Consider the following 24,061-nt stretch of genomic DNA (forward strand, 5'->3'; position numbering starts at 1 on the left):
CGCACCGAGCTTTTCCCCGCCAGCTTGCTGTGGAAGCCAGACTTCTGACTCCTGCTTTTCCCTCAGTGAAACCCCAGTGTCTCTGCACACGATTACAGGGAAGTGTGAGTGACTGCTGGATGGGGATCTACTGCCCTTCATAAACTGACTGGACTGGTTAGTCTAATGATGCTTTTGTCAGCATGAAAAATAGAGCATAGCATTTTAATCACAAGAAAACACTGGGGGAGGTGGATTTGGGGTGGGGGAGGCAAGAGGGGGAGCATGTTCCACCTACCCCCATATAAAGCAATCTGCTCTTTTTCCTTCTCCCTTCCTCCCTCTCCTCACAAGAGTTCCAACAATTGCAATTCCTTAGCCGAGCTAACACCATGCTCTCGAGAGGGCCTGATCCAAAGCCCACAGGAGGCAATAAAGCAACATCCATCGACGTCAACGGGCTTTGGATCGGGCCCATTGGGAACCAGTGGCTTCAATTCTAACGAGATTAGAGTGACCGTATTCTGCGACCCTCTCCTCTTCTCCAGCCAGCCAGTCCTGAAGGAGAACACGGGTGGGAGCAGGGAGCAGAGGCATCGTTCACACTGCTTGCACTGGTTTAGTTAAATTGCTGCAGTCCTGGGCGACACTCATTTTGCTTTGAGGGGCTGATTTTGCTTGAGCTTAACTGTCTCCTGATCAAGTCTTAACTGACTCAACCATGTTTGTCCTGATGTAGGAGTCCTTCCACGCAGCCTTTTGTACTGGCTTAGATACATTGATGGTAAGATTCCATTTTAAGGCCTCATCTACACTGCAAAGTTTTACCAGCACAAGTATGTCGGCTAGGAACATGGGGACCACCCCCCACCCCAGCCAACAGAGCTATGACAGCAAAACCCCCAGTGTAACCACAACGAGACCAACAGAAGAGCACTTCTGTCGCATAGGTAACATTCTTCGGGGAGATGGGTAGCTATGTGGGGAGAATTCCTCCTGTGGGTTTATGCTGCATTTCCCCTGGAGGGGGCACTACCAGCAGAGCTACGTAGCCTAGGTCTGTAGAGTCGACAAGCCCGTAGTTAGACCAGCATACCTGTATGTGTAGACAAGCCCCAGTACTCCTCCCACTAGCACCGCCCCAAGAGGGGCAGCTAGAAGAGCAGCAGTGGAACTGAACTGGTGTGAGCTGGACCGGCAGGGGTGTTACATGCAGGAGCAGCTGGGCCATTGATGCCATGTGCAGCAGGGCAGGAGACACGCCATCTTTCCCCCCATCTCATCTCTCATGGTGCCGCTACAGAGGAAGGTGTAAGAACCCCACAGTAGGCACATGTAGGCACAGCAGGAGTCCCTGGAGCTGCCAACGCCCCCCTCCTCCCCATGCAGCCAAGCGCTATGGCACAGGTGAGCACTCAGGTAAGGAACTTCTCTCATTAAGACAATCTGCTGTTGGGTTAAAGGCGTCCGCACTTTTGCCCGGGTCCCACAAAAACAGATGTTAATGTTTCTAAAACCAGAAGAGTTGGGACAAAGCCATTAAATAATACAGGGCCCAACCCAGCCCAAGTGCTTTCCAACAGCATGTGATCTACACACTCAACCTAACCGCACAGCTCTGCTATTCAGAGCCAACAAGCTTTTCATTCTGCCTCTTTTAAGTCAGTTTGCTGCACTTCACCTACAGACCCCTGCCAGCAGTTATACAGTCCCGAGGCCAGAGTCTGAACTTGTGTCCGTCAGTGCATAGTTCGGCTAAAGTCAACAGAACCCGCACTGATTCACGCCAGCTGGGACTCCGGCATTTTAGGTACAGACAGACCGGTACTAGTCTGTGGTATTTAAGAACTTTCTGAGTTTCATTTATTTATTTTCACATTCTCTTTGAAATCAATTAACCTTTGCACAGCGGAGCGTGTAACTGCATTCAGTCGCATACAGCTACTCACCCTGGCAAAGCAGTTGCGTCCCAGGAGAGTTTGCAGAAGTACTGGCAGCTGCCTCTCCAGATGGAGCTTGTGGCACAGCTCCGTCAGCTCCTCTTTGTCCAGATACCCAGTGCCCGTGGTATCGCAGCTGTTATAAACATCCTTGAGCTGGGACACGTACTTGTTCTCTGCTTCCTCGCCCATCCCACAGCATACTGCAGCCAACCTGATGGGAGTCAGCAAGGGGGCAGAATGAGCAAGCCTTGCAAATGTAAGGCATTAAAACGAAAGGCTTTTTTATCCCCTCCTGCTACCCATCTGGCCCCACAGAACCAGCCACCCCAAAGCAACATTCTGCCCTAGAAAACCTTGGAGATTTATCACAGCAAAAAACACTCAACTGTTTCCAGATAACAGCGACCCAGATTCTCCACCGGAAACCTCACAGATGCTAACGCGGAGGAGAAACAACCACTTTACCTCCGCAACAGCCATGCACAGGACTTGAAACACTCGGAACAGCACAACAATGGGATCTAAACTTCCCCTTCCCCCACACCACCCTCACAGCACCGGGATGAAATCCCTGGGACAGGAGATCGCAGCACTGGTAGTAGTGGCTGGTGCCCTCTGATCTCCTGTCCCAGACATTTCATCCACAGACTATGGTGACCTCTGATGGTGAGACCGGGGAAGGGGAAAGTCTGGTCCCATTGTCCCGCTGTTCACAGACAGCAAGGCCCCAGAATAATCAAGGCCCCATGTACTCAGCAGCACGCTGGACTTTGCAGCCAGGAGAGCCACGGGCACAGAGAAGACAGACAGCGTGCTGTGAGTTCCCACCCCCTCGTGCTGCCAGGCAGGAGACCCCAAGACACTGAAAACACGTAACACGGATTGCCCAGACCCGCAGGGTCCCAGTGCGTCATCACGGGCCAACTCGCAGAGCATTCCTGGTGGCCGCCCGGTGAGAGGAGGGGTAGCGCCACACAGCCCATCTTCTAGTCAGAGGAGAGGCACTGCGATGGTGTGAGGTGGCCACACAGCTGATTCAGGAGGGAAGGCGGATAAAATGGCAGCCACACAACAGGACAGGGACCAGAGAGGTTCTAGGATCCCCACTGAGACTGGCCGTTAGGCTGAGGCCAGGCAGGACAGCAAGGAAAAGCACCGCTTTGATGTCAGCCAAAGGGTCAAGCACAACCCCACGGCAGGAACCAAAACCATGAAGGGCTCTATGGGCCACAATGGACACCTTGGATTGTGCCCAGATAGAGAGTCTCTGTTTAAATGCTCCCTTGGTGAAACACCCTACAGCCGGAAGGCACCTCCTTCCGCACCACTGGAGCTATCACAGCATCCCAAAGCCCTCATCCCCAGCCCCAGCCCAGAGCCTGCACCCCCAGCCCAGAGCCCTGACCCACCCCCACACCCCAACCCTCTGCCCCAGCCCCCCCAACCCAGCCCCCCTCCTGCACCCCAAGCCCTCATCCCCAGCCCCACCCCAGAGCCCTGACCCACTCCTGCACCCCAACCCTCCGCCCCAGCCCCCCCTGCACCCCAAAGCCCTCATCCCCAGCTCCAGCCCAGAGCCTGCACCCCCACCCCAGAGCCCTGACCCACTCCTGCACCCCAACCCTACGCCCCAGCCCCCCCTGCACCCCAAAGCCCTCATCCCCAGACCCACCCCAGAGCCTGCACCCCCAGCCCAGAGCCCTGACCCCACTCCCACACGCTAATCCCCTGCCCCACCCCAGAGCCCCCTCCCACACCCTAAACCCCTTATTCCCAGCCCCACCCTGCAACCCCCACACTCCAACTGTCTGTCCCAGCCCTGAGCCCCTCCCACACCTCGAACCCCTCATCCCCAGCTCTGCTGGGTCGTGGGAATCAATCATGGTCTTCAACTGGGTCACCAGAAACAAAAAGTTTGAAAACCACTGCCCTAGATGACCCAGCCACATGGTTCTAGGCACAATCACAACAGAGCCCGTCCCTGTGCCAAAACCATGACAGTCCAAGTATGAAATGACAGACACCAGGCTAATAAAACAGGGAGCACCAGGGCACAGTGAGACCATTACAACACTGCAAGGGCTGCATGACACATTGGCGTTCTCCAGGCTGTCCCTGTTCCGTGTATAAATCAAGGACTTCGGTTTCCATTTCTGGTGATTCTGCAGTGTCTGCTTACATTTAGTACTTTATTCTGCAAGTATCCTCATAGAACCAGATTATTCACAGAGAAAACTATTACTCAATGTGTATAAGGGTGGCACAATCCAGACCTTAATGAGCTCTAAACTCATACTAAGGAAAAACAGATTTGTCATGGAAATAAGGGAAACTTCCATAGTTCTGCAGCTTCAGTCTCATTCAGCTCCTGTTCCTACAAACAAGCAGAGGTGTCCCCCTTTCACATGCTAGATGTGAGAAGAGGGTAGCCAGACTGCCCAGGATACTCATCATCAGCTGTGTACATTTATCTGCAAAAAAGGCAAACACCCACCCACCACATAACCCAGCACAAACCCTCAGGTCTGAGCCTGAAGTGGGATTAAAAGAAACCAAATGAGCACTGACTGTTTTGGCCCTACCAACCTTGAAATCTCTGGAATTCTCCTGGCATCTCTCATCCTTCACATGGACTGTTCTCCATCCTCCCTCTCCTCCCACTGAAGTTTTTCTACAGAGGCAATAGCAACTATGGAGCTAGAAGTGGGAACAAAGGAGCCAATATTGTGTCAATGGGAGTGACTCAGAGATGAGGCTACAAAGAAATTCAGTGCAAAATAGTCAAATAGAAGGAAGAAAAGGGAAAATTTAAGCTGACAAAACCAAGGCAATTTAGGGTCCCTCTACATTAAGTGAAGTGACCTACTGTTAACAAGTGTTGCTGACAGTTAAGCCATTTTTGTTTCTGATTCTCAGGGACCTGCTGCTGACTTCATTTATCAGCAGCGGGTCAGCTTCCTAGTGTACAGAGGCCCAGCGTACCTTGTGTAATGGTGTTGGAACTAGATTACACACACACACACACTAGCCATTTTTGACCCTGTTGAGACACAGTTCACAAAGGTATCGAGCGGACAAGCAATCTCAGCAATAGATCATTTCCTTTCACCATACACATTCCAGCTTCGCACTGCAAGGCATGTCCTTGCTTTCTAAGGGCCCTTCGATTCAGGCAAGGCCTGGGGAAAAACCAGAATGGAGCAGCCACATTCCACATTCTGGAGGGAGCATGGAGCACTGCTCAAAGAGTTAACATGAAAACAAGTCAGAGCAACTGTACTGAACAATGGCCAGGCTTACACACCCTTAACGATGCAGCAATGTTTCCACAGAGACAGGACTCAAGGATTGCGGGCACAACCCACATCAGGGCTGTTATCATCACAGTGAGAGAATCCATCGCATTCCAAAGACACAAGGGGAGGAAAGTTGGAGGCTTGAACTGCCCTATCACCAAACTGCACAAAACACCACTCACAACACCAGACTACTCTGCGTTCTCGCTTGCCTCTGCTGCTGCAGCAAGCTAACACCGCTCCTTGCAAAGCCCTGATCCCGCAGGGGACCCCCGGCCCAGGTACACCCCGGGGTCAGCTCAGAACCCCATGGGCAGGGGGCTGTAAGAGCTGATGGTCAGGAGGGAGTGACTGTGCACCCTAGACGGCACTACAGGCTGTGAACACGCACATGTACTGCACAAACAAACCCGCTTCCCCAAGCACAGATCACGCTGGAACCAACCTCGGCTGCAGGTCACGTCGCGCCCATCCACCTGTCTCAGCGTCTGGTGCTGCCGCCCATCACCGGGGTATCTGGGCGCTCTCGGGCCTCTGGCTCCCCTGCGGAGGGAGGCCGCGGGGGGCGGGCGGGCGAGGGAAGGGGCAGCGGGTGATTCCCGGGCACAAGCCGCCCCTCAGGCCCCCCGGCAGTGACCCCGGAGCAGCTCCCCGCCGGAGCGCCCCGGGGTGCGGGGCGGCCCCTCACTGCCGCCTCCGGGCGCTCGGGACCCGGCTCCGTGCCGGCAGGTGCCCGCTGGGGCCGGGGCGGGACGCGGGGCTGAGGGGCGCCGGCTCTGCCCGGCCTCCCGCCTCCCCGTGCCCGGGACTCGCCCCTCCGCTCCCGGCTCCGCCTCCGGCCCGAGCCCGCGGGTCCCGCTCCGGCCGGCGGCGGCAGGAAAGGGCGCCCGGGAGGCCCGCGTGGGCCCCGCGCTGCCTGGGGCGGGAGAGCGACGCACGCCGGCCCCGGCCTTTGTTCCGCGGGGCCCCGCTGCCCAGCACAGCCTGGGCGGGAGCTGGGCCCGGCCGGGGCCGCGCCGCGGGGCGAGGGCCTCGCCAGGCAGCGTCTGTCCTCAGCCGGGAGCTGGGGGTGCCAGCCCCTGGGGCGCCTACGGCGAGATCTCCCCCCCCCCCCCGCTACACTAATAATGGAGGTGGCAGCCCCTGGGGGGCTGTGAGGGGAACATCCCCCCCACCACCCAGCTACACTAACAATTACTGGCGGTGCCAGCCCCTGGGGCGCCTAAGGCGAGACACCCCCCCCCGCTACACTAATAATGGAGGTGCCAGCCCCTGGGGGGCTGTGAGGGGAACATCCCCCCCACCACCCAGCTACACTAACAATTACTGGCGGTGCCAGCCCCTGGGGCGCCTACGGCGAGACACCCCCCCCCCCGCTACAGTAATAATGGGGGTGCCAGCCCCTGGGGGGCTGTGAGGAGAACATCCCCCCCACCACCCAGCTACACTAACAATTACTGGCGGTGCCAGCCCCTGGGGCGCCTAAGGCGAGACACCCCCCCCCCGCTACAGTAATAATGGGGGTGCCAGCCCCTGGGGGGCTGTGAGGGGAACATCCCCCCAGCTACACTAATAAGGGCGGTGCCAGCCCCTGGGAGGCTGTGAGGGGAACATCCCCCCCACCACCCAGCTACACTAACAATTACTGGGGGTGCCAGCCCCTGGGGGGCTATGAAAGGAACATCCCCCCAGCTATACTAATAATGGGGGGGCATGAGCTGCTGGGAGGCCTAAGCAGGAATATCCCCCCCCCCCAGCTATAATAATAATTAATGGGGGTGCCAGCCCCCTGGGGGCCCTACGTAGGAATACCCCCCATACTAATAATTAATGGGGGGGGGTGAGCTGCTGGGGGCCCTGACCAGTTGCTTAGTCTGCTTATGCCTCCTGCCAGCTCCAGAAGTGTTTACACCTAGGGCTAGTCTACATGAGAAGTGCTGCATCTGTGCCACTGTAGTGCCTCTGGTGAAGATGCTCTATGCCGCCAGGAGAGAGAGTGCGCCTGTTGGCATAATAAATCCACATCCCAGACAGGCAGTAGCTGTGTTGGCAGGAGAAGCTCTGCCACCGACAGCACTGTCCATACCGGTGCTTAGGTCAGTGTAATGTACCTCACTCGGGGGCAACTTATTCACACCCCTGAGCGACGTAAGTTATACCGAAGTAAGTGGTAGTGTAAAGCTGACCTTACATTTTGCTCCCCCTGATGTAATTGCTCCACTACCCCAGCTTAATAACTCCACCTAGACAAGCGGTCAAGGTCAATGGATTTGGTCAATGCAGTGTCAGTCCAGACACTGCGTTGCTTATGTCAATGACTGTTAATGGCTTTCAGGAGCTGTCCCACAATGACTGTACAACCCATACAAGCGTTCCTGGGGAGGAGCAAAGTGTGAATGCACACAAGCGATGTAATTACAGTGGCGGCTGTATACCAGTGTAAATTAGGTCGACTTAATTTTGTAATGTAGACATGGCCTCAGTCACTCCTGAGTTTAAGGAGCACTCAGGCCAGGCTTACACTCAAAAGTTAAGTCAACCAAACTAGGTAGCTCAGACATGTGAAAAATCCACACACCTGAGTATCCTTTGGGAGGACACCAATTTAAGATGAGTTATATAGTAGTAGCGGTGATATTCAGTGTGATATTTTGCTATGATGAATAAAAAATTGATGCAATATCTCAGTACATCAAGAAAACTATCAGCACAAAAAATCCATCAACCTAGCTACTGCCTCTTGGGGAGGTGGCTTACCTATGCCAACAGGAGAGTGTTCTGTCAACTAAGTACTGTGTACACCACGAGTTAGGTCAGCTTAAGTGCATTGCTCAAGGGTGTGGATTTTTTGCATCCCTGAGCGATGTAGGGGTTGGCCTAAAGTTTTAATGTAGATCAGAGCTGAGTGTCTATACTGAGGTGCTGCAGCTGTGCTGCTGTAGCATTTCAAGTATAGACAAGCCCTTATTGTAGTGTAGAGCAGGCCTTTATCTTGGAGCTTGCCACTGAATTACTATGTGGCCTTCACTTTTCTGTTCCAGGTTCCCCATTAAAACAAACTGGAAATATTTATTTGCACAATGCACAGTCAATGTTGTGAAGGCCAGAACTATAACTGGATTCCAAAAGTAATGTAGATAAGTTCCTGGAGGATAGTTGTACTGATGGCTATTAGCCAAGATAGTCAGGGATGGGACTCCATGCTCTGAGTGTAAGACTCTGGCTGCCAGATGCTGGGAGAGGATGACAGAGGATGGATCACTGGATAATTGCCCTGTTCTGTTCATTCCCTCTGAAGTATCTGGCATTGGCCTAGGGTTGCCAATTTTGGTTGGACGTATTCCTGAGGGTTTCAGTAAATGACAATCTTTAATTCCTGGAACTCCAGTACAATCCTGGAGAGTTGGCAATCATTGTAAAACAGGATACTGGACTAGATGGACCACTGGTCTGACCCAGTATGGCCTCTCTTATGTTCATATCAGTACAATGGGGTAATGATCATTCCTATCCATCCACCCAGACAGGATCTGAGCAGTCCTTTTGACTATAGAGATGCTAGGTATGGTTGTGTTCTGTTCTGTGAATCACTACAACTCTGAGCCTGCATATATTTAGGCTGGTAAATCAGTCCATGCATAAGTTAGTCCTACTGAGTTAAAATACTGATTTGTATTTGCAAGATCAAGGCCTTAGTAATTCTTCCAATTATCTGAACCTCTCATTATTCATGTTTGGATGTCCCGTAAATTCTGAGCAAATCAGCTCTGACTGTATAACTGTACCTATTGTGCAGATGGCATGCAGTAGGGAAATCAGATGTGTCACCTATTGGGAAAAAGAGAAAGACCTTGTCTGCACTACAGGTTACTTCAATATAACTTATGTCACTCGGGGTGTAGGCACTGGTGTAGACAGCACGATGTCAGAGGGAGAGCTTCTTCTCACAACATAGCTACCACCTCTTGCAGAGACAGGAGTTATTAAGCTGATGGGAGAGCCCGTTGGCTTAGAACAGTTCCGTGACAAGCATTACAGTTAGAAATAGCAGCCTGTACCCCACAACAGGCACTGTACAGCAGTGCCTGCTGCTGTGCCGGCCTCAGAGCCCCCCACAGGTGCAGCAGTGAGAGAGGGAGGGAGGGTGGTCAGAGATTCCTTGCACCCAGGCCACATGCCTGAGGCAACCGTAGGATCTCAGAGAGCCTAGTTATGGGCATGCATGTTGTGAGCAGGGAGTTGCACAGGAATGCACAGGGCCCTGCACTGCATGTCTGCAACAGCAGAGCCTCAGCCCCAGAGCTAGGGTGACCAGATGTCCTGATTTTATAGGGACAGTCCCAATTTTGGGGTCTTTTTCTTATATTGGCTCCTATTACCCCCCCCCACTCCCGTCCCGATTTTTCACACTTGCTGTCTGGTCACCCTGCCCAGAGCAGGGGAAAGAGCCAGCTCCATGGGGGGGGGCAGCCCTAGCAGCAGAGTGGGGGGAGGAGCCAGGCCCCTGGGAGAGGGGAGGGGCAGCCCTAGCAGCAGAGTGGGGGGAGGAGCCAGCCCCGTGACGTAAGGGAAGGGCAGCCCCGGAGGGGAGGGGAAAGCGCCAGTTCCGCAGCGAGGGGCGGGCTCCCCGGTCACGTGGGGAGGGAGCACGCTCTACGCGCTGGCCTCGCGCGGCGGCGCGCAGGCGCATTGCGGGGCGCGTCGCGCGGCGATCGTGTGGCGGCGCGGCCGGAGTCCCGGAGCGCAGCGGAGCGGCCATGTCGGGCTCGGGAGGCGCGGCGGGCTCGGCCCGCAAGCGGCTGCTGAAGGAGGAGGACATGACCAAGGTGGAGTTCGAGACCAGCGAGGAGGTGGACGTGACCCCCACCTTCGACACCATGGGGCTGCGCGAGGACCTGCTGCGCGGCATCTACGCCTACGGTGCGGGCCCGGGGCCGGGGGGCTGAGGGACGGGGCCCGGGGCCGGGGGGGCTGAGGGACGGGGCCCGGGGCCGGGGGGGCTGAGGGACGGGGCCCGGGGCCGGGGGGGCCGGGGGGCCTGAGGGACGGGGCCGGGGGGGCTGAGGGACGGGGCCGGGGCCGGGGGGGCTGAGGGCCGGGGGGGCCGAGGGCCGGGGGGGCCGAGGGACGGGGCCGGGGGGGCTGAGGGACAGGCCCGGGGCTCGCCCGCCCCGGCTGGGGGCACGGGGGTCCCCGGGGGCGGAGCGGGCGCTGCTGCCCTTTCCCGGCTCTGGCCGCGCTCCCGGCTGTGCGCGGAGCCGTCGCACGAACTGGGGCCTAACGTGGGCGCCGGGAGCGTGTCCGAGGCTGGCAGGCGCCGCGCGGGGCTCGACGCGGAAGCGGCCCCGGGGAGAGCTGCTGTAGCTGAGCCAGGGCGCACGCGTGTGGGGGCGGTTGTGGCCGTGGCAGGGCTCAGCCTGCTGCCGTTACGGGGGCAAGCCAACCTGAGACGTGTCTACACACACCTGCAGTTACACTGGTTTAACAGGGCCACTGTAACAGCCACTTCCTGTGTCGCCCACTCGCCTTTGCCAATCTCCTCCTTACACTTCGCTCGGTGCTTTGCTTTATGAAGTATTTACAACACTACTTTGACATCTACAGGGGAAGAAATTTTTAAATCTCTGTTTAAAACGTTCTAGGTTTTGAGAAACCATCTGCTATTCAACAGAGAGCGATCAAGCAGATTATCAAAGGAAGAGATGTGATTGCACAGTAAGTGGAATTCTACGCTGAAGGAAGAGAATGGAGATGCTTTGTTTTTTTGAAAGATTGGGAAGATGAGCTAAGTTGCTAACAAGGTCCTCTTAGATTTTTAAAATAGTGGTATTAAATAAACCTTAAACGTTTCAAGAATGAGAAATCACCAACAACTTCTTGTTGGCTTTGATTGCATGAAAGAAAATTCACCATCTACAACCTTAAAAAAATGCTATATAGAAGCAGAGTTCAGAAATAACATTAGTCTAGATGTGATCACAGATGAAATGTCCTGCCCCCCCTCCCCCAATAATAGTTCACTGCTTCTAATTTTATTACCATTCTCTTATAAGGAAAGCTCTGTAAGAGATGCATGTGCTATAGCCTTGTGTACTTGTCCATACATTGATTGCTGATGTTTGTTGAAAATACAAGTGTTGGGGAAAATGAGGGTTAGATTCTGCCAATGGATTTGCCCTGGTGTACTTGTATGTGCACTGATGCATTTTCAGGATCTAGCCCTTATTTTTGACTGTGTGGTTTTCTGCAGACTACATTTTTTTCAGATGTTAATGTGGGTGCTCAAACTACCTGTACTTTTTTTAAACTGTCTTTATATAGAATAATATTTTAAGATACACACTGAAAATGTATAAACTACATAATTAACATTTTGCTCATGGTTTATGTCAGGCTGCATTAGGATGGTAACTGGAATTTAATATCACAATAGCATATAAAATCTATTTTTATTAATAAAATAAGCCCGAAGTACATGATATTGTGCCATATTTATAAAGCTTTAACATCTGAGGTAATTTCCCTCTCCTCAGATTCTTTATATAGAAGAGCGATCTTTAACTCAGTCTTTGCTAGAGGGTCCCAGATTCAGCATTTTTATTTAAACGTTTTAAAAGATTATAGTAAGCTTAGGCCTTAACATTTTTTATATTCAATTTCTAAGTTTTTTAAATCTTAATTTAAAAAAAATTAAACATTTTAAAATAGATTTTTAAATTTTTATTCACACTGCTGAAACTTGTAGACTATATTAAAGCACAAATCTGGTAAATGTTTATGCATTAATTTAAGTGAATATGCAAAAGTTTGAAGGATTGGGCATATGTAACATCTCTAGCCCTGTCTACCATGGGAAATTGTGTACATTTGTTTACACTGAGGAACTTTGAAGTTTTAGGAAGTTTACTGGTTTTAAAATCTGATGGAATGTTTTTATAGATGAAACCTTGGTTTCACCTAATATGCCAGTGCTAACCCCTGTTGACTGTCACGATGCCATCTCATAACCAGTCTCAAGACTCAAGTTCTTGCCTACAGTAGGGTCCTGTCAAAGCTATGGAAGTGACCCATAATTGACAATGAGGGTCAGCCAGAGAGCCAATCTAGGCTGCCCCTAACCAGGGTTGACAACAGCTTGGGAGCTCATGCAGAAAAGGCTATGCTATTTGCTACACCCATTACAAAAAGCATGCTACAGTTCTTTGTGTTGTGTGGTTTGATGTCATGTAGACAAGCTCCCAAGCTGTGTTCAGCTGTACCTGAGTGATAGTCTAGCTGGGCCTTCTGGTAGGAACCCCCCCCCTCCCTTTTGTCAGCCATGTCTATCTAGTGGCTTAAAGTTGACACTACAAAAGGAGAAAAAATTGTGCTCGTGCCTGATGTTTGCTGCTTTGTAAATAGGGAGTATTAAAGGGTTTTACAAAATCAGCTTGTTTTTTAATTTAGAAATTTGGGATTTTTCTGCTGTAAAAGACTTAGTTTCCTAGTGTAGACAGGGCTATCTGAAAATCTTCCACTGTTGCTTTCAGTGATTCTTCCCTGGAGTAAGCAACACTAGGAGCCCTGGGATTGGCTTTCAGTGTTTAAAAACTACTGTCATAACCCTGTTCAGAGCAGGCTGAATCAATATGTTAAAACAGTGGTAGTTTCTCAGCATTGCTAATGCCAGTGGACCTGAACCATTAACCAATGGTGGGAAACTTCTCTGTCTCAACCAGTGCCTGGGATAGCTAGAACTAGGGAAATGGCGACATTTCAAGTGTAGAGGGTGGAAGTGGAGCAGTGTAGAGAGATTTTTAGTCATGGGTTAACACCTGTTTAACTTCAGTGACTAACATTTTGAATACAGGGATTGGGTAAAGATCTAGCACTACACCTTTAGGCTATGTCTACGCTACAGTCTGTCGGCATAACTTACGTCGCTCAAGGGTGTGAATAAACCACCCCCTGAGCAACAGTTACACCGGCATAAGCATTCGTGTGCCCAGTGTGACATCGGTGAGAGAGCTTTTCCCACCAACATAGCTTCTGCCATTCATGGAGGTGGTTTTATTAGGCAGTCGGAGAGGTCTCTCCCGTCGACATAGAGCGTCTTCACCAGACACGCTGCAGAGTGGTGCATGTAGATATGCCCTCAGTTAAAATGTGAGCTCCTAGTAAACATGCTCTAAGACTCTCAGGAAAGTCTTCTAGCAAAGCCAGAGAGGCAGATTTGCTATTCTTGGAGAGATCTATGGTAAAATACAAGCAGAAAAAACCTTTACCAACCCCTCTCCCTGCCCCTTTATGACCTGTTTTGCAAAGATGCTAAATCATTCCCCAGTCATCATCACAGGCTAATAGTCCCTTAGTTTAGAGACTTGGGGGTTCCAGAGCTGGGGATTTACTAGTGTCAAATGTTTTTTTAATTATGCAAATGACAACCATGTTAGCTAAAATTTTGTAAGATACATTGTTGAAAATTAACATTGTCCATTAATTGTAATGTTGACTATTAAAGGATTAGCAGAAAAGTTAGCTTTGTTTTGGGGAAATGTTAAAATTAGCTGTGTGTGTTCTTCAGAAATAGGTTCTTAAATGCTTTATCTTTCTAGGTCACAATCTGGAACAGGCAAAACAGCAACATTTTGCATCTCTGTTCTACAGTGTTTGGATATTCAGGTAACTTTCAGCACTTAAATATATTACATTTTACAATTTTAAAATGAAACTTTTGAAATAGATTTAATAATTTGTATGCATTCATTGTTAAGACTACAACTGGATGAGTGAAGCTTTAAACTGAAATCTTCTAACCATAGGCAATGGAATTTGTCAAATTTAATTTAATCAGATTTTGCCTAAAATCCACTTCTGCAGGAATTTAACGCTTGAGCTCAGCTGGGCTGTATTCCTATATTTTAATAGGTGTCACTGGAAGACAGACATGGCCATTTTCTTTTCACCTTTCCCATGCAAGCAACCCATGAGTTCATTGGGTCCACTCATGGGACTTAAAGAACCTCCATAGGCCACAATTCTCTAAGGGAAAAATGCTGAAATTTCATCACAATAAAGCTGATTTTTATCAGCCCCGTCCTCCCCAAATGCTCACATTTACATTCTATAAATCCTGAAGTAAACTATCAAGCAGTTACAAAGAGACCAATAGTCCATTTACAGTCTGACTTCACTTGAGTCTGATTCTTCCTCTTGCAGCTCCCTGCAGTTTAGTAACTTTAAAATAAATTCACATTTTCCAAATGCTAAACTTAATTCTCAGGGATGTTTCCTTAAAATTTTCAGTGTTCCCAGTGGAAGAGATGTAAATTGTAATCGCTTTGATTTTTGACTAGTAAAATTATACCTGAGGAATCATCTGGTAAATTGTTTCCATCTTTCATGAGAAGTCCACTCACCGCTAGTGGTGCCTCCTCCCAGTTATCTTGGGGATTAGCTCTGCCAGGTGCTGTGTCCTCCTGTAGAAGTGTCTCTCCCACTGTCCTCTTGCACCAGGAACCACAGCCTCCTCTCTGCAACTTAGCCCTTCAGCCAGTTCACTATCTTTGTTTCCCCTTTCTGGGGTAGCAAAGTCTCTCTTGACAAATGGGCTCAGGTAGTCTTTCCACTCACTGGCCAGCCACTGCCACTTCCTCAGCAGCTGGTAAGGGAGCCTGGGGCTGGCCCTCTCATCAGCAACCAAGTCTATACCTTGCTGCTTCCCCCCCAGCCTTTTCCTACCTTCCTGGCTTCCCCTCTCTGGGTTTGCCAGCCTCCCAACTCCCTCCCTGCAGGGAGGAACTGTGAACTACCCAACTCCAAGCTTGCCAACACTCCTCCCTCTTCCTAGGGAGTAACTGCAGCCCCCTCTGTCAGCTTTCTGGCTTATATATAGGCCCTGCTGGTTCCTGCACAGGTGAGCTGCTTCTTATTAAGGCATCTCTCTGTCTTAATTCCCCCCAGCTTGCAGCCCCTAATAGGTTAATTGGCCCCTCTGGCCTCCCTTTCAGGGCTGGTGTGGGGAGGACACACCATCATATTCATGTGCAAGCAAAGAACAAATACATTCATAATTAGTAGTTTTCAGAAAGTAGGACTTAGTGTCTGGTTGTAGCTAGGATAGTGAAAAACAAGCCGGTGGAGTGAAACGTACTGCTGGATGATATTGTTGAATGTGACTTACACAGGGAGGTATTCTCGTGTGCGTGGGTTTGAGCAGGAGCAACTTCCCAGATGAGTTGATTGACCCTTACGCATTTTGTACTAAAATTTATGCTGAATCCTTCTTGGTGTCTGTCATTTCCAAGTCCTTCGGGACCCACTGCCCCTGTTACGTTTGGGTGATATTGGACTTGTTCAATTTGTCTGTTTCATTCAGGTCCGTGAAACCCAGGCATTGATCTTAGCACCAACTAGGGAGTTGGCAGTACAGATTCAAAAGGTAAGAACACTTGAAGCGGCCAAACTGAGCACATTCTTTGTGCCTGTAAACTCCTACCAATGTTTTACAGACGTGGGTAAGTGCCCAGTATTACTAGAACAGTTGGTGAATTTTTAGCATTGTGTGGGTTTTCAGTGATGATTTTCCTCCATGGAAAATGAAGTGGTGGTACATATACTTCTTACTGTATCTAACATGTTATTAGGTATAGTAAGAAATTGATAATACTACTGGTTTACTGATATTCCACAGGAATAACTCTTGATTAGCCCAGAAGCACATTTTGTTGGTTGCTGAGGTACAGTTGGCGCTCTTAATGTTAGAATCTCTGACAGTACAGTGTTGTTTCTCCTCTTATTATGCTCACATGTTGCAACAATTAACTTTTTGGCATTGCAGTGAACCTTCTATAAAAACAGCTGTGATGTGTGCAGATCTCTTGGATATGTTGTGAAGCTGAATTTATTCATCTTTTCTGTCCAGTCTGGGTGGGAGATTGCAGGCTTAGAAGATATCCAGTGGAGTGTGTTGAAACCTTTGCCTTGATTCTGTAGCTTTTTATCCTGGATTTTTGGAATGTGGCACCATAGCATTTTCTCTTTCTTGGAACTTCAAAAAAATCCCACAGTTTGAATCCTGTGACTGAGAAACTCGTACATAGCTAGAAATGCCATAATCAGAGAAAGTGTTGCCTCATTTATACAGATTGTAATTCCTCTGTTTAAATTCAGCTGCAGATTTTCTGACACTTGTGATTTGACCTACCAACTCGTTCCTGCCCATGGTCCTGAAACTCCCTTATCAGTGTGGGAGGTTTGTGTCGGTGCTGCTATTTCTGCATACAAAGTGTCTCCAAAGATGACAGCAGTCCTCCCTTTCACACTCTTGCTTTACAGAGGAAGCACAGGACTAGCACCACAGGCTGGAGCAGGGGGCAGAAAGGTGTGGGGTTGGAAAGAGCTGCATGTAAATAGTGGAGTGCTGCAAACAGGGAAGGACCTGTCTAGGGATCTCATAGCAAATAGTTTGTGTGGTGCTATTGTAAACTGTCTAAATGTTTCTTCTATGCTGACTTGACACAGGGCCTTCTTGCTCTTGGTGACTACATGAATGTGCAGTGTCATGCCTGTATTGGAGGCACAAACGTTGGTGAAGATATCCGGAAATTGGATTACGGACAGCATGTTGTTGCTGGCACACCAGGCCGTGTGTTTGGTAAGGAGGTCACTGGCTAGCAATGCCATATCTGGCTTAATACCCAAGATACACACAATTGTTCAGGATAAGTTTTGTATGCTTCATGCTTAAGGGATTGTTCTGCTCCTGTGAATGTGAAGTGGTATGAAAACTCCATTTAAAGGGACACCGTAAACCTAAATACTCTAACTTTTACCAACTATTAACAGTAACTTCTAAGATCACTCCAGCTGAAAGACTTGGAGACAGAAATCATTTTGTTGTTTTTTCAGTTTATCCTGTACAGTCAATTTCACTTACCCTGACTAATCACTTTCCCTTGTTTGTGTGGTATTTGCACAGCAACAAGGAAGAGAATAATTTACTAGGAAAATGTTATTGCACATGCCCAGAAATTGGTATGAGGCTCAGGGGGGAGGTGTAGGAGTTGAAGCTACTCAACTGTTTGTTTTTTAATTGACTAGATTAAGAACAATTTGAATTCTTTGTGGTTTGTAAAAAGTTCTCGGCAATATATTTCCACTCAAAACTAGCTACCAGTACTCCTCTCTTGGCTAGTCCAGCGTGCCAATGCAGCTTTGTTTTCTGGTTTCTCTATAATAACTTCAATTTTTATGGCTACTGAAAGGTGCCTGGATGACAACATTGGAGACTCTGTTCCTCTAACAGTGCAGGCATGGCACGGCCAGTAGCAGTGCAGGCTTCTCACACTGCCCTGCCAATGTACCTCAGTGCTGACTTACACCTCCTGGGCTGAATATCCCTCCTGTTCAGTCCTTGGAGACTCTGAGCCTGGCAACAAGTGTCAGTTCTGGTTGTATTTATAACGTATCAGTATGTTTAGTTTGGAAAAGAGGAGATTAAGGGGGACATGGTAGTGGACTTAAAAGGCTGCCATAAAAAAGATGAAGAAAAGCTGTTCTCTCTTGCCACAGAGGGCAGGACAAACAGCAATGGGTTCAAACTTCAGCGCTGCCTATTTAGATTAAACCTCAGGAAACACTTCCGAACTGTAAGAAGAGTAGGGCTATGGAACAGACGCCTAGGGAGGTTGTGGAAACTCCCTCACTGCAGGCTTTCAGAAGGAGGCTGGGAAGCCATCTGGCCTGGATGGTTTGCGGAATGCATAGATAAGTAGAACTGTCTGATAGTGGCAGTTAGGAAGTGTTGCAAGTATCTGTATCGCTGGAAACTTTCATGATACTGAACTGGAACCTTGCAGATATGATTCGTCGTCGAAGTTTAAGGACTCGTGCTATCAAAATGTTGGTTTTGGATGAAGCTGATGAGATGCTCAATAAAGGTAAAAAATACCCTTTGCACTCCTCCCTCCACCTCATGCTCTAGTGTGCACAGCACTGGGAATCCTCTTGCCAAAGGGCGTGTAATGTAGCTGGTTAGAACGTCAATAGCCCTATGGCTGTACTTGCTACACCTAACCTGATACAGTGGGAGATCCCTTAGTTTGATTCCAGGGGTGTGCGTTCTTCCTATCTCCATTTTCTGTGGAGTACAGTGGTTTTGAAGTGTGGGGGATAAGATAGAGTTGAAGTTGTTTAGGTGACTTTAGCTGTGAATTCACTACTTCCTAATGTTTGTCTTTAAGTGTAACCTTAATTTGAATTCCAGAGTCAGTGTAAGAAAAGTGTTCAAAGAAAATGCAAACATTAACACTGCTGTGCTATTTGGTTTGCTTTGGCAGGTTTTAAAGAACAGATTTATGATGTGTACAGATACCTGCCCCCAGCTACTCAGGTGGTTCTGATCAGCGCTACCTTGCCTCACGAAATCCTGGAGATGACCAATAAATTCATGACTGACCCAATCCGCATCTTGGTTAAACGGTGAGTGATGTTCCCATGAGAAAAGCAGCTCTCGAGTTCCACCAGAAGTTGGGCTCTAGTCAGTCTCTGGAATTAGTCTTCCTCTGTAAGTGATGGCTTTTGAATGTGATTGCTTCAAAATCCTTCCTTGTTGGACTAGAAAGGAATTGGTTAAGGCTGTAAACTTGCTTTAAAGTGCAAAGCCCATTCAGATGTTTCTTCTAGTTAGCGGCTGTTTGCCAAGCAGCTTCCAGACCTTCTGTCCTAAAACTTGGGATAGTTTTGTTCATTTTCCAACAGCTGCCCTCTGCAGCAAACATCTCCACTTCGTAGCACTCTGCAGCTTCCCTCCAGCCTGGCTGGCAGCTCCTACTCTGCTCCCCAAACCACTTCTGATTCTTCTTCATGGCCTTCTCCCGTGCAGTGCCCTCCTCCTAGAGATCCCTTCTTCACCCCTGCCCTGCCACCTCTTGCTCCTATAAAGGTGACCCACAAGATATTTTGATGCCTCCTCTCACATTTTACAATTGTGAGGTAGGTTTAAAAAGTGTTGCACCTTGGAAATACCTGGAAAGCTCAATCTGCGCTTCCTGGGTTTTGCTGGAAGACTTTTGAGGGAGTGGGGGGGTCTGATATGTCTCAGCTTTCACATCAAACCAAAGGGGATGGGGTGTTTGGATCTTTAACAGACCTCTCTTGTCCCAAATACTCATTATACATTGGAGTTCTATGGGTGGCAACAAAACTAGAGTTCTAAACAGGCTAAGTAATGGGTCTTCCCTGTGCTTAGCCATCTCTCTTGTGATGTCACAATCACATTAGATTTCAAGTCTTTCTGACAGAGCTCCTAATGTCAAAAGCAGCAGCACTGAAAACCTCACCTTTTGGGTCCTCTGTAGTGTGTGCAGGGCACAAGCTCAGTTTTGTCATGTGGGTCACTTTACGTCCATCCTCAAAGCACACTTCCCCAAGGACACTTCTGAACCACTAACAGTACATGAACCATTCCTCAAATCTGCATAACTCTTAAGTTGTGTGCATCACTCCACATAAGCGGGTGCATGACCCTTAGTCTCCCCTGCATCACTGCTTCCTGTTGATTTAGGGCCCAATCCCACAAATTGGTCAGCACATGCAGACGCATCTAGCCCTTCACTGAGGTTCAGTACATGCACATAACCCTTTCACATGGAACAGGTTGCATTCAGCGCCTTAATGGAACTTCCAGGCAGGGTCTCCCTCTCTGTCTGCTTTGTAAAGCACCATGTGCATGTAGGACCTTGTATAAATAAAATATCAGCAATTCACAGTGTATGTGACAATAGTATCAACTCTGTTCAGTGTGGCTGGTGGGTTGAATGTATTGGCTTACAGACTGCCCTGAAGTGTCTGCCCATTAAAAGACACGATGGTTCTTTTCTGTGTGCAGTGATGAATTGACTCTGGAAGGAATCAAACAGTTTTTTGTGGCCGTGGAAAGGGAAGAATGGAAGTTTGATACGCTGTGCGATCTGTACGACACACTCACTATCACGCAGGCAGTCATCTTCTGTAACACCAAGAGGAAGGTATGGCAGCAACATATCTGTTCATGTTTGTCTATAATGGTAGCTGTGTTGTTCCCCCGGCCTATCAGTTATCAGTATCTAATAATGTGAGACTGAAGACAAGAGGCCAACTGTTAGCCCTGGGAACTGCTAACCTCAGTATTTTCTCTTGCTTTAAACTGCAGCCTCCTGCTCATGGCAATTGGCATATCCACTCAAGGCTTTTGTTATTAAAAGCCAAAGAAAATTCCACTCAAATGTTAGGATCCCTCTTCTAACTACTACTTTCCAGGTTGTCCCTAGTAGAACTAGAGAATCTGCTGAGGGATCTGGAGAATTTTCTACCACTAGCCATTTTTTAACTCAAGACTGGATGTTTTTTTAAGATTGGAATTATTGTGGGGATGGTCTGTGGCCTGTGCTATGCAGGTCAGACTAGATGATCACAGTGGTCTCTCACCTCCCACACCTGCTGGCCCTTGGTGACCCTGATCGAGACTCCTGGCTCAGGCATGTTGGGTGGGATGAGCCCTGGCCAGTGAAGGCTGCTGAAAAGAGGAGGAGCATTATCCCCACCCCACCCCCAACCCTTCCCTCCAACCTGGCCTGGGAAGTGTTGTCAAATTTACCTGCAGCAGCCCAGGGAATTGTAAATCATGGTGCTGTTGAACTGCCTAGCAGGTCTTTTAACTAACCAACATGAATTGTGACTTGATATTGACTAAAGCAGCATGTAATGGGCAGTGGAACCAATTGGCAAAGAGATTTTGTGCCCTGATTTGAGACTGTTTAGCTAGGAGCTTCTGAAACTAGAACCAGATGGCACTGGGTGCCTGTTTGAGACATGCTAACCTGGCACTGGGTTTCTTGTTGGCTAGGTTGAAATCAAGCTAGTCTGTAACCAGTTATGTGCTGTCCTATCGCCATCTTGTCCATGAAGAGAATTGCGATCAGAGGTGGAGTTGCCCTTTTAGAACAGTAAAATTGACTAGCAAGTAGAGGTCCAAAGTCCCCTTGAGACTATGGATACACCACAGGAGGAAATTCACTGACTCCCTGTCGGGGGGGCCGAGAGATGAATACAGCTTTTCCCATCAAACAGGCAAGACCACTGCTAGGTCTGCATGCCCCTCCCTGGCGTCTAGGGACAGCTTGAGTTGTCACTCACGGATGTTTAGGAATAGTGGAGCTTGCTCTTTCTAGAACAGCTCTCTCTCCCTGGATGGTTTTACTGCCCAGGCAAGTATATTGAAGGGACCCAGCTGTCCCCATGTGGAGTTAGTCCTGGTTGTTGCTTATTAGCTAGTAGTGAGTTTTGCAGGTGTTAGTTCAAATGAGTGATCCAGTGTTGCTAGGATAGAATTCACTGAACCTTGCATTGGGTCCGTGCTCCATAAATAATGGAAATGCTTGATGTTCCACAGGCAGGATGCTGACTGCTTTTTCCTCCTGAAAGTCTAATCTTCAGAAGCAGTCGTGGAGATGTCTTGTGGCTCCCTCTAACATCTGCACTTCTTCATGAAAGCTCCATAAGAGCGTGCTTCTTCAATCATGACTAGCAAACTATTATTTCAGGAACAAACAGCGTGATAGTACATGTACAGAACTAACCCTGGCTACCTCTTTGTGCGTGCAGGTTGACTGGCTAACGGAGAAGATGAGAGAAGCCAACTTCACGGTGTCATCAATGCATGGTGATATGCCACAGAAGGAGAGAGAATCCATCATGAAAGAGTTCAGATCCGGGGCAAGGCAAGTGACTTAATACTCTTGTGTGTATGGTGTTACAGCATGAGACCAGGATTCCCTCCCCCATGTCCTATGGGAGGGTGGCTGAATTGTGTCTTCAATATCTATCCCTGTGCATCTCTGTCCTGAAAGCCCCCTTCACCTTTTCATCCTCATTTCTGGTGATTCTAGAATAAGCTATAAGATGAAAATATTAAGAGTTCTGAGATCACTGGACTGCCCTTCCATAGCACCTCAGGGTGAGGGACCTCTGCGTAGGCTGGCTGGAGAACTGTGGTGTTAGAAGTATGAGCCCATGGTATTTAGTAAGAGTATCTGGGAGCTGGAGAAAGCTGCAGAGATTGAGCTTCATTTCTCAGCATGTGGAAGGAGTTGCCTCTGACTGTGCCATACCAGGCAGCTGCTGTTGAATGTGATACTTTGTACTGGAGGTTTTCAGCTCCCTTCTTCCCCTGACCCTCCCTAAAAGCTCTAGTTTCTTGTGTATTCTACCAGAGTTCTCCCTGGAGGAAGCAGATAGTTGGGTCCCCCTGTGGAGACCTAGAAGGAGCCTCTTGCTGAAGCAGCAGAACATGAAATGACTCATTCCATCTGCTAAATATCAAAATGAGCTTCTTACCAGCTGTCCTGTCACCGAGGGGATGGCGTGAGCAATTTGATTACAGTAGAACCCGTTTGATGAAGTAATAGGGGATCAAGGAGTTTATACAATTGAGTATCTCCAGTGTGGAAGTTGCAACAGGTGCACTGCATTGCTTTGCAGGACAAGAAATCCATTTGCAGTGCATTGAAGGCATTTAGTATAAAGGGATGTCAACTTATGCATAACAAATGTGATGTTGATGAAGGAATGTGTATTTTGTTAGGAAAATGATTTGTATAATGGGTTAGTCATAAGATTCATGTTTGTAAAATTGGAGTTTGACTGTAGCTGTTTGAAACAGTTTTCTTAGCAGCTTTAGGAAACTAGTTAATAAGTGACACTCGGCCTGTCAGTGCACTGCAGGAAGATGGTGGTTACGACACCCTTCCAGTGGGATCGGAGTGCAATAACTCTGCTCTTCTCTCTTGGCAGCCGCGTGCTTATTTCTACAGACGTTTGGGCCAGGGGCTTGGATGTTCCTCAGGTGTCCCTGATCATTAACTACGACTTGCCCAACAACAGAGAACTGTATATACACAGGTACAGGAATGGCTATTTGTATTAAGTCTGATTCAACTCTGACTACCCACTCAACTAATGCTGGATCCATTCCTTCAACAGAATTGGTAGATCAGGTCGGTATGGCCGAAAAGGTGTTGCCATCAACTTTGTAAAGAATGATGACATCCGTATCCTGCGTGATATTGAACAGTACTACTCTACCCAGATTGATGAGATGCCCATGAATGGTGAGTGTAGGGTGCAGCCAAATGTGACTCCTCCTAGCTCAGCTGGGCAGAATGGCAGCTGCCCCCTAACCTAGTTGTGTGTCACTATGTAAAATATTATTTCAACAGAATCAAATAGGGAAACTTAAAATACTCAGTTTTATTGTACTGAAGTTTTTGGCCATTTGTAAACTCAAATCCTGGGGGATTGAGAGGTGTTTGTATTCCAGTGAAGAGGCTGAAGCAGTTGTGTGCATTAGCTATAGTACTGCTGCTACTGTGTGCTGCATTTTTAGCATGTTCAGCATAGGTTTAATTTATGTTCTCTCTCTCTCTCTCTCTCTCTCAATTCAGTTGCTGATCTTATTTAAAGAAGCAAGACATGCTGAAGACCAGTAGAAGGGGAGAGCTCCATTTTAGACTTTACTTTACAAGGAGTCAGTCTTATGTGCTATTTTTATTTAACCGTGAAATTTGTGAAGTCCCTTAGAGGAATGTTGCCATTTTCTTGATGTAATCTGCAAATTAGGATTTGTGTAAATAATGTGTTCACATCCATTCTACCTTTTTTTTCAATTAAAATTTTACCACAAACTCTCCATCTGATCACTTTAAGTCTAAGATAGTAACTGGCAAAACTAGGTCCAAAGAGGTGTGTTTTACAGTTGGATGCAGTGTTATGAAATGGCAATAGACATCAAATATACTTAAGCCCCTCAAAAACATAACATGCAAA

At 48.6% G+C, this 24,061-nt stretch overlaps 2 protein-coding genes across 7 annotated transcripts in view; one reads left to right on the forward strand and one right to left on the reverse strand.

Annotated features, from left to right (window-relative positions):
* The window catches only part of NINL (ninein like), a 52,314-nt gene extending 46,363 nt beyond the window's left edge, over window positions 1–5,951 (reverse strand). For 3 of the 6 annotated variants that reach the window (XM_045009026.1, XM_045009025.1, XM_045009021.1), the window contains exons 1-3: window positions 5,664–5,947; window positions 4,509–4,619; window positions 1,929–2,133 (exon numbers count right to left, since the gene is read on the reverse strand). In XM_045009026.1, coding sequence (XP_044864961.1) covers window positions 1,929–2,133; window positions 4,509–4,543 — 240 coding nt within the window. In that variant the 5' untranslated portion in view covers window positions 4,544–4,619; window positions 5,664–5,947. Of the gene's footprint in view, window positions 1–1,928; window positions 2,134–4,508; window positions 4,620–5,663 lie in introns of all 6 variants that reach the window. The other 3 variants (XM_045009022.1, XM_045009024.1, XM_045009023.1) reach the window with 3 other exon arrangements.
* Window positions 5,952–9,838: 3,887 nt separating this feature from the next.
* On the forward strand, window positions 9,839–23,924 carry EIF4A3 (eukaryotic translation initiation factor 4A3). Its single transcript, XM_045009030.1, has 12 exons — window positions 9,839–10,138; window positions 10,861–10,933; window positions 13,813–13,879; window positions 15,576–15,638; window positions 16,721–16,853; window positions 18,058–18,138; window positions 18,538–18,679; window positions 20,088–20,226; window positions 21,842–21,957; window positions 23,030–23,137; window positions 23,219–23,346; window positions 23,680–23,924. The coding sequence occupies exons 1-12, from the start codon at window positions 9,976–9,978 to the stop codon at window positions 23,694–23,696; spliced, it is 1,230 nt and encodes a 409-aa protein (XP_044864965.1). The 5' UTR covers window positions 9,839–9,975; the 3' UTR covers window positions 23,697–23,924.
* The last annotated feature ends 137 nt before the right edge of the window (window positions 23,925–24,061 follow it).

Source organism: Mauremys mutica, chromosome 3 (genome assembly GCF_020497125.1).
Source record: "Mauremys mutica isolate MM-2020 ecotype Southern chromosome 3, ASM2049712v1, whole genome shotgun sequence".
NCBI lineage: Eukaryota > Metazoa > Chordata > Testudines > Geoemydidae > Mauremys > Mauremys mutica.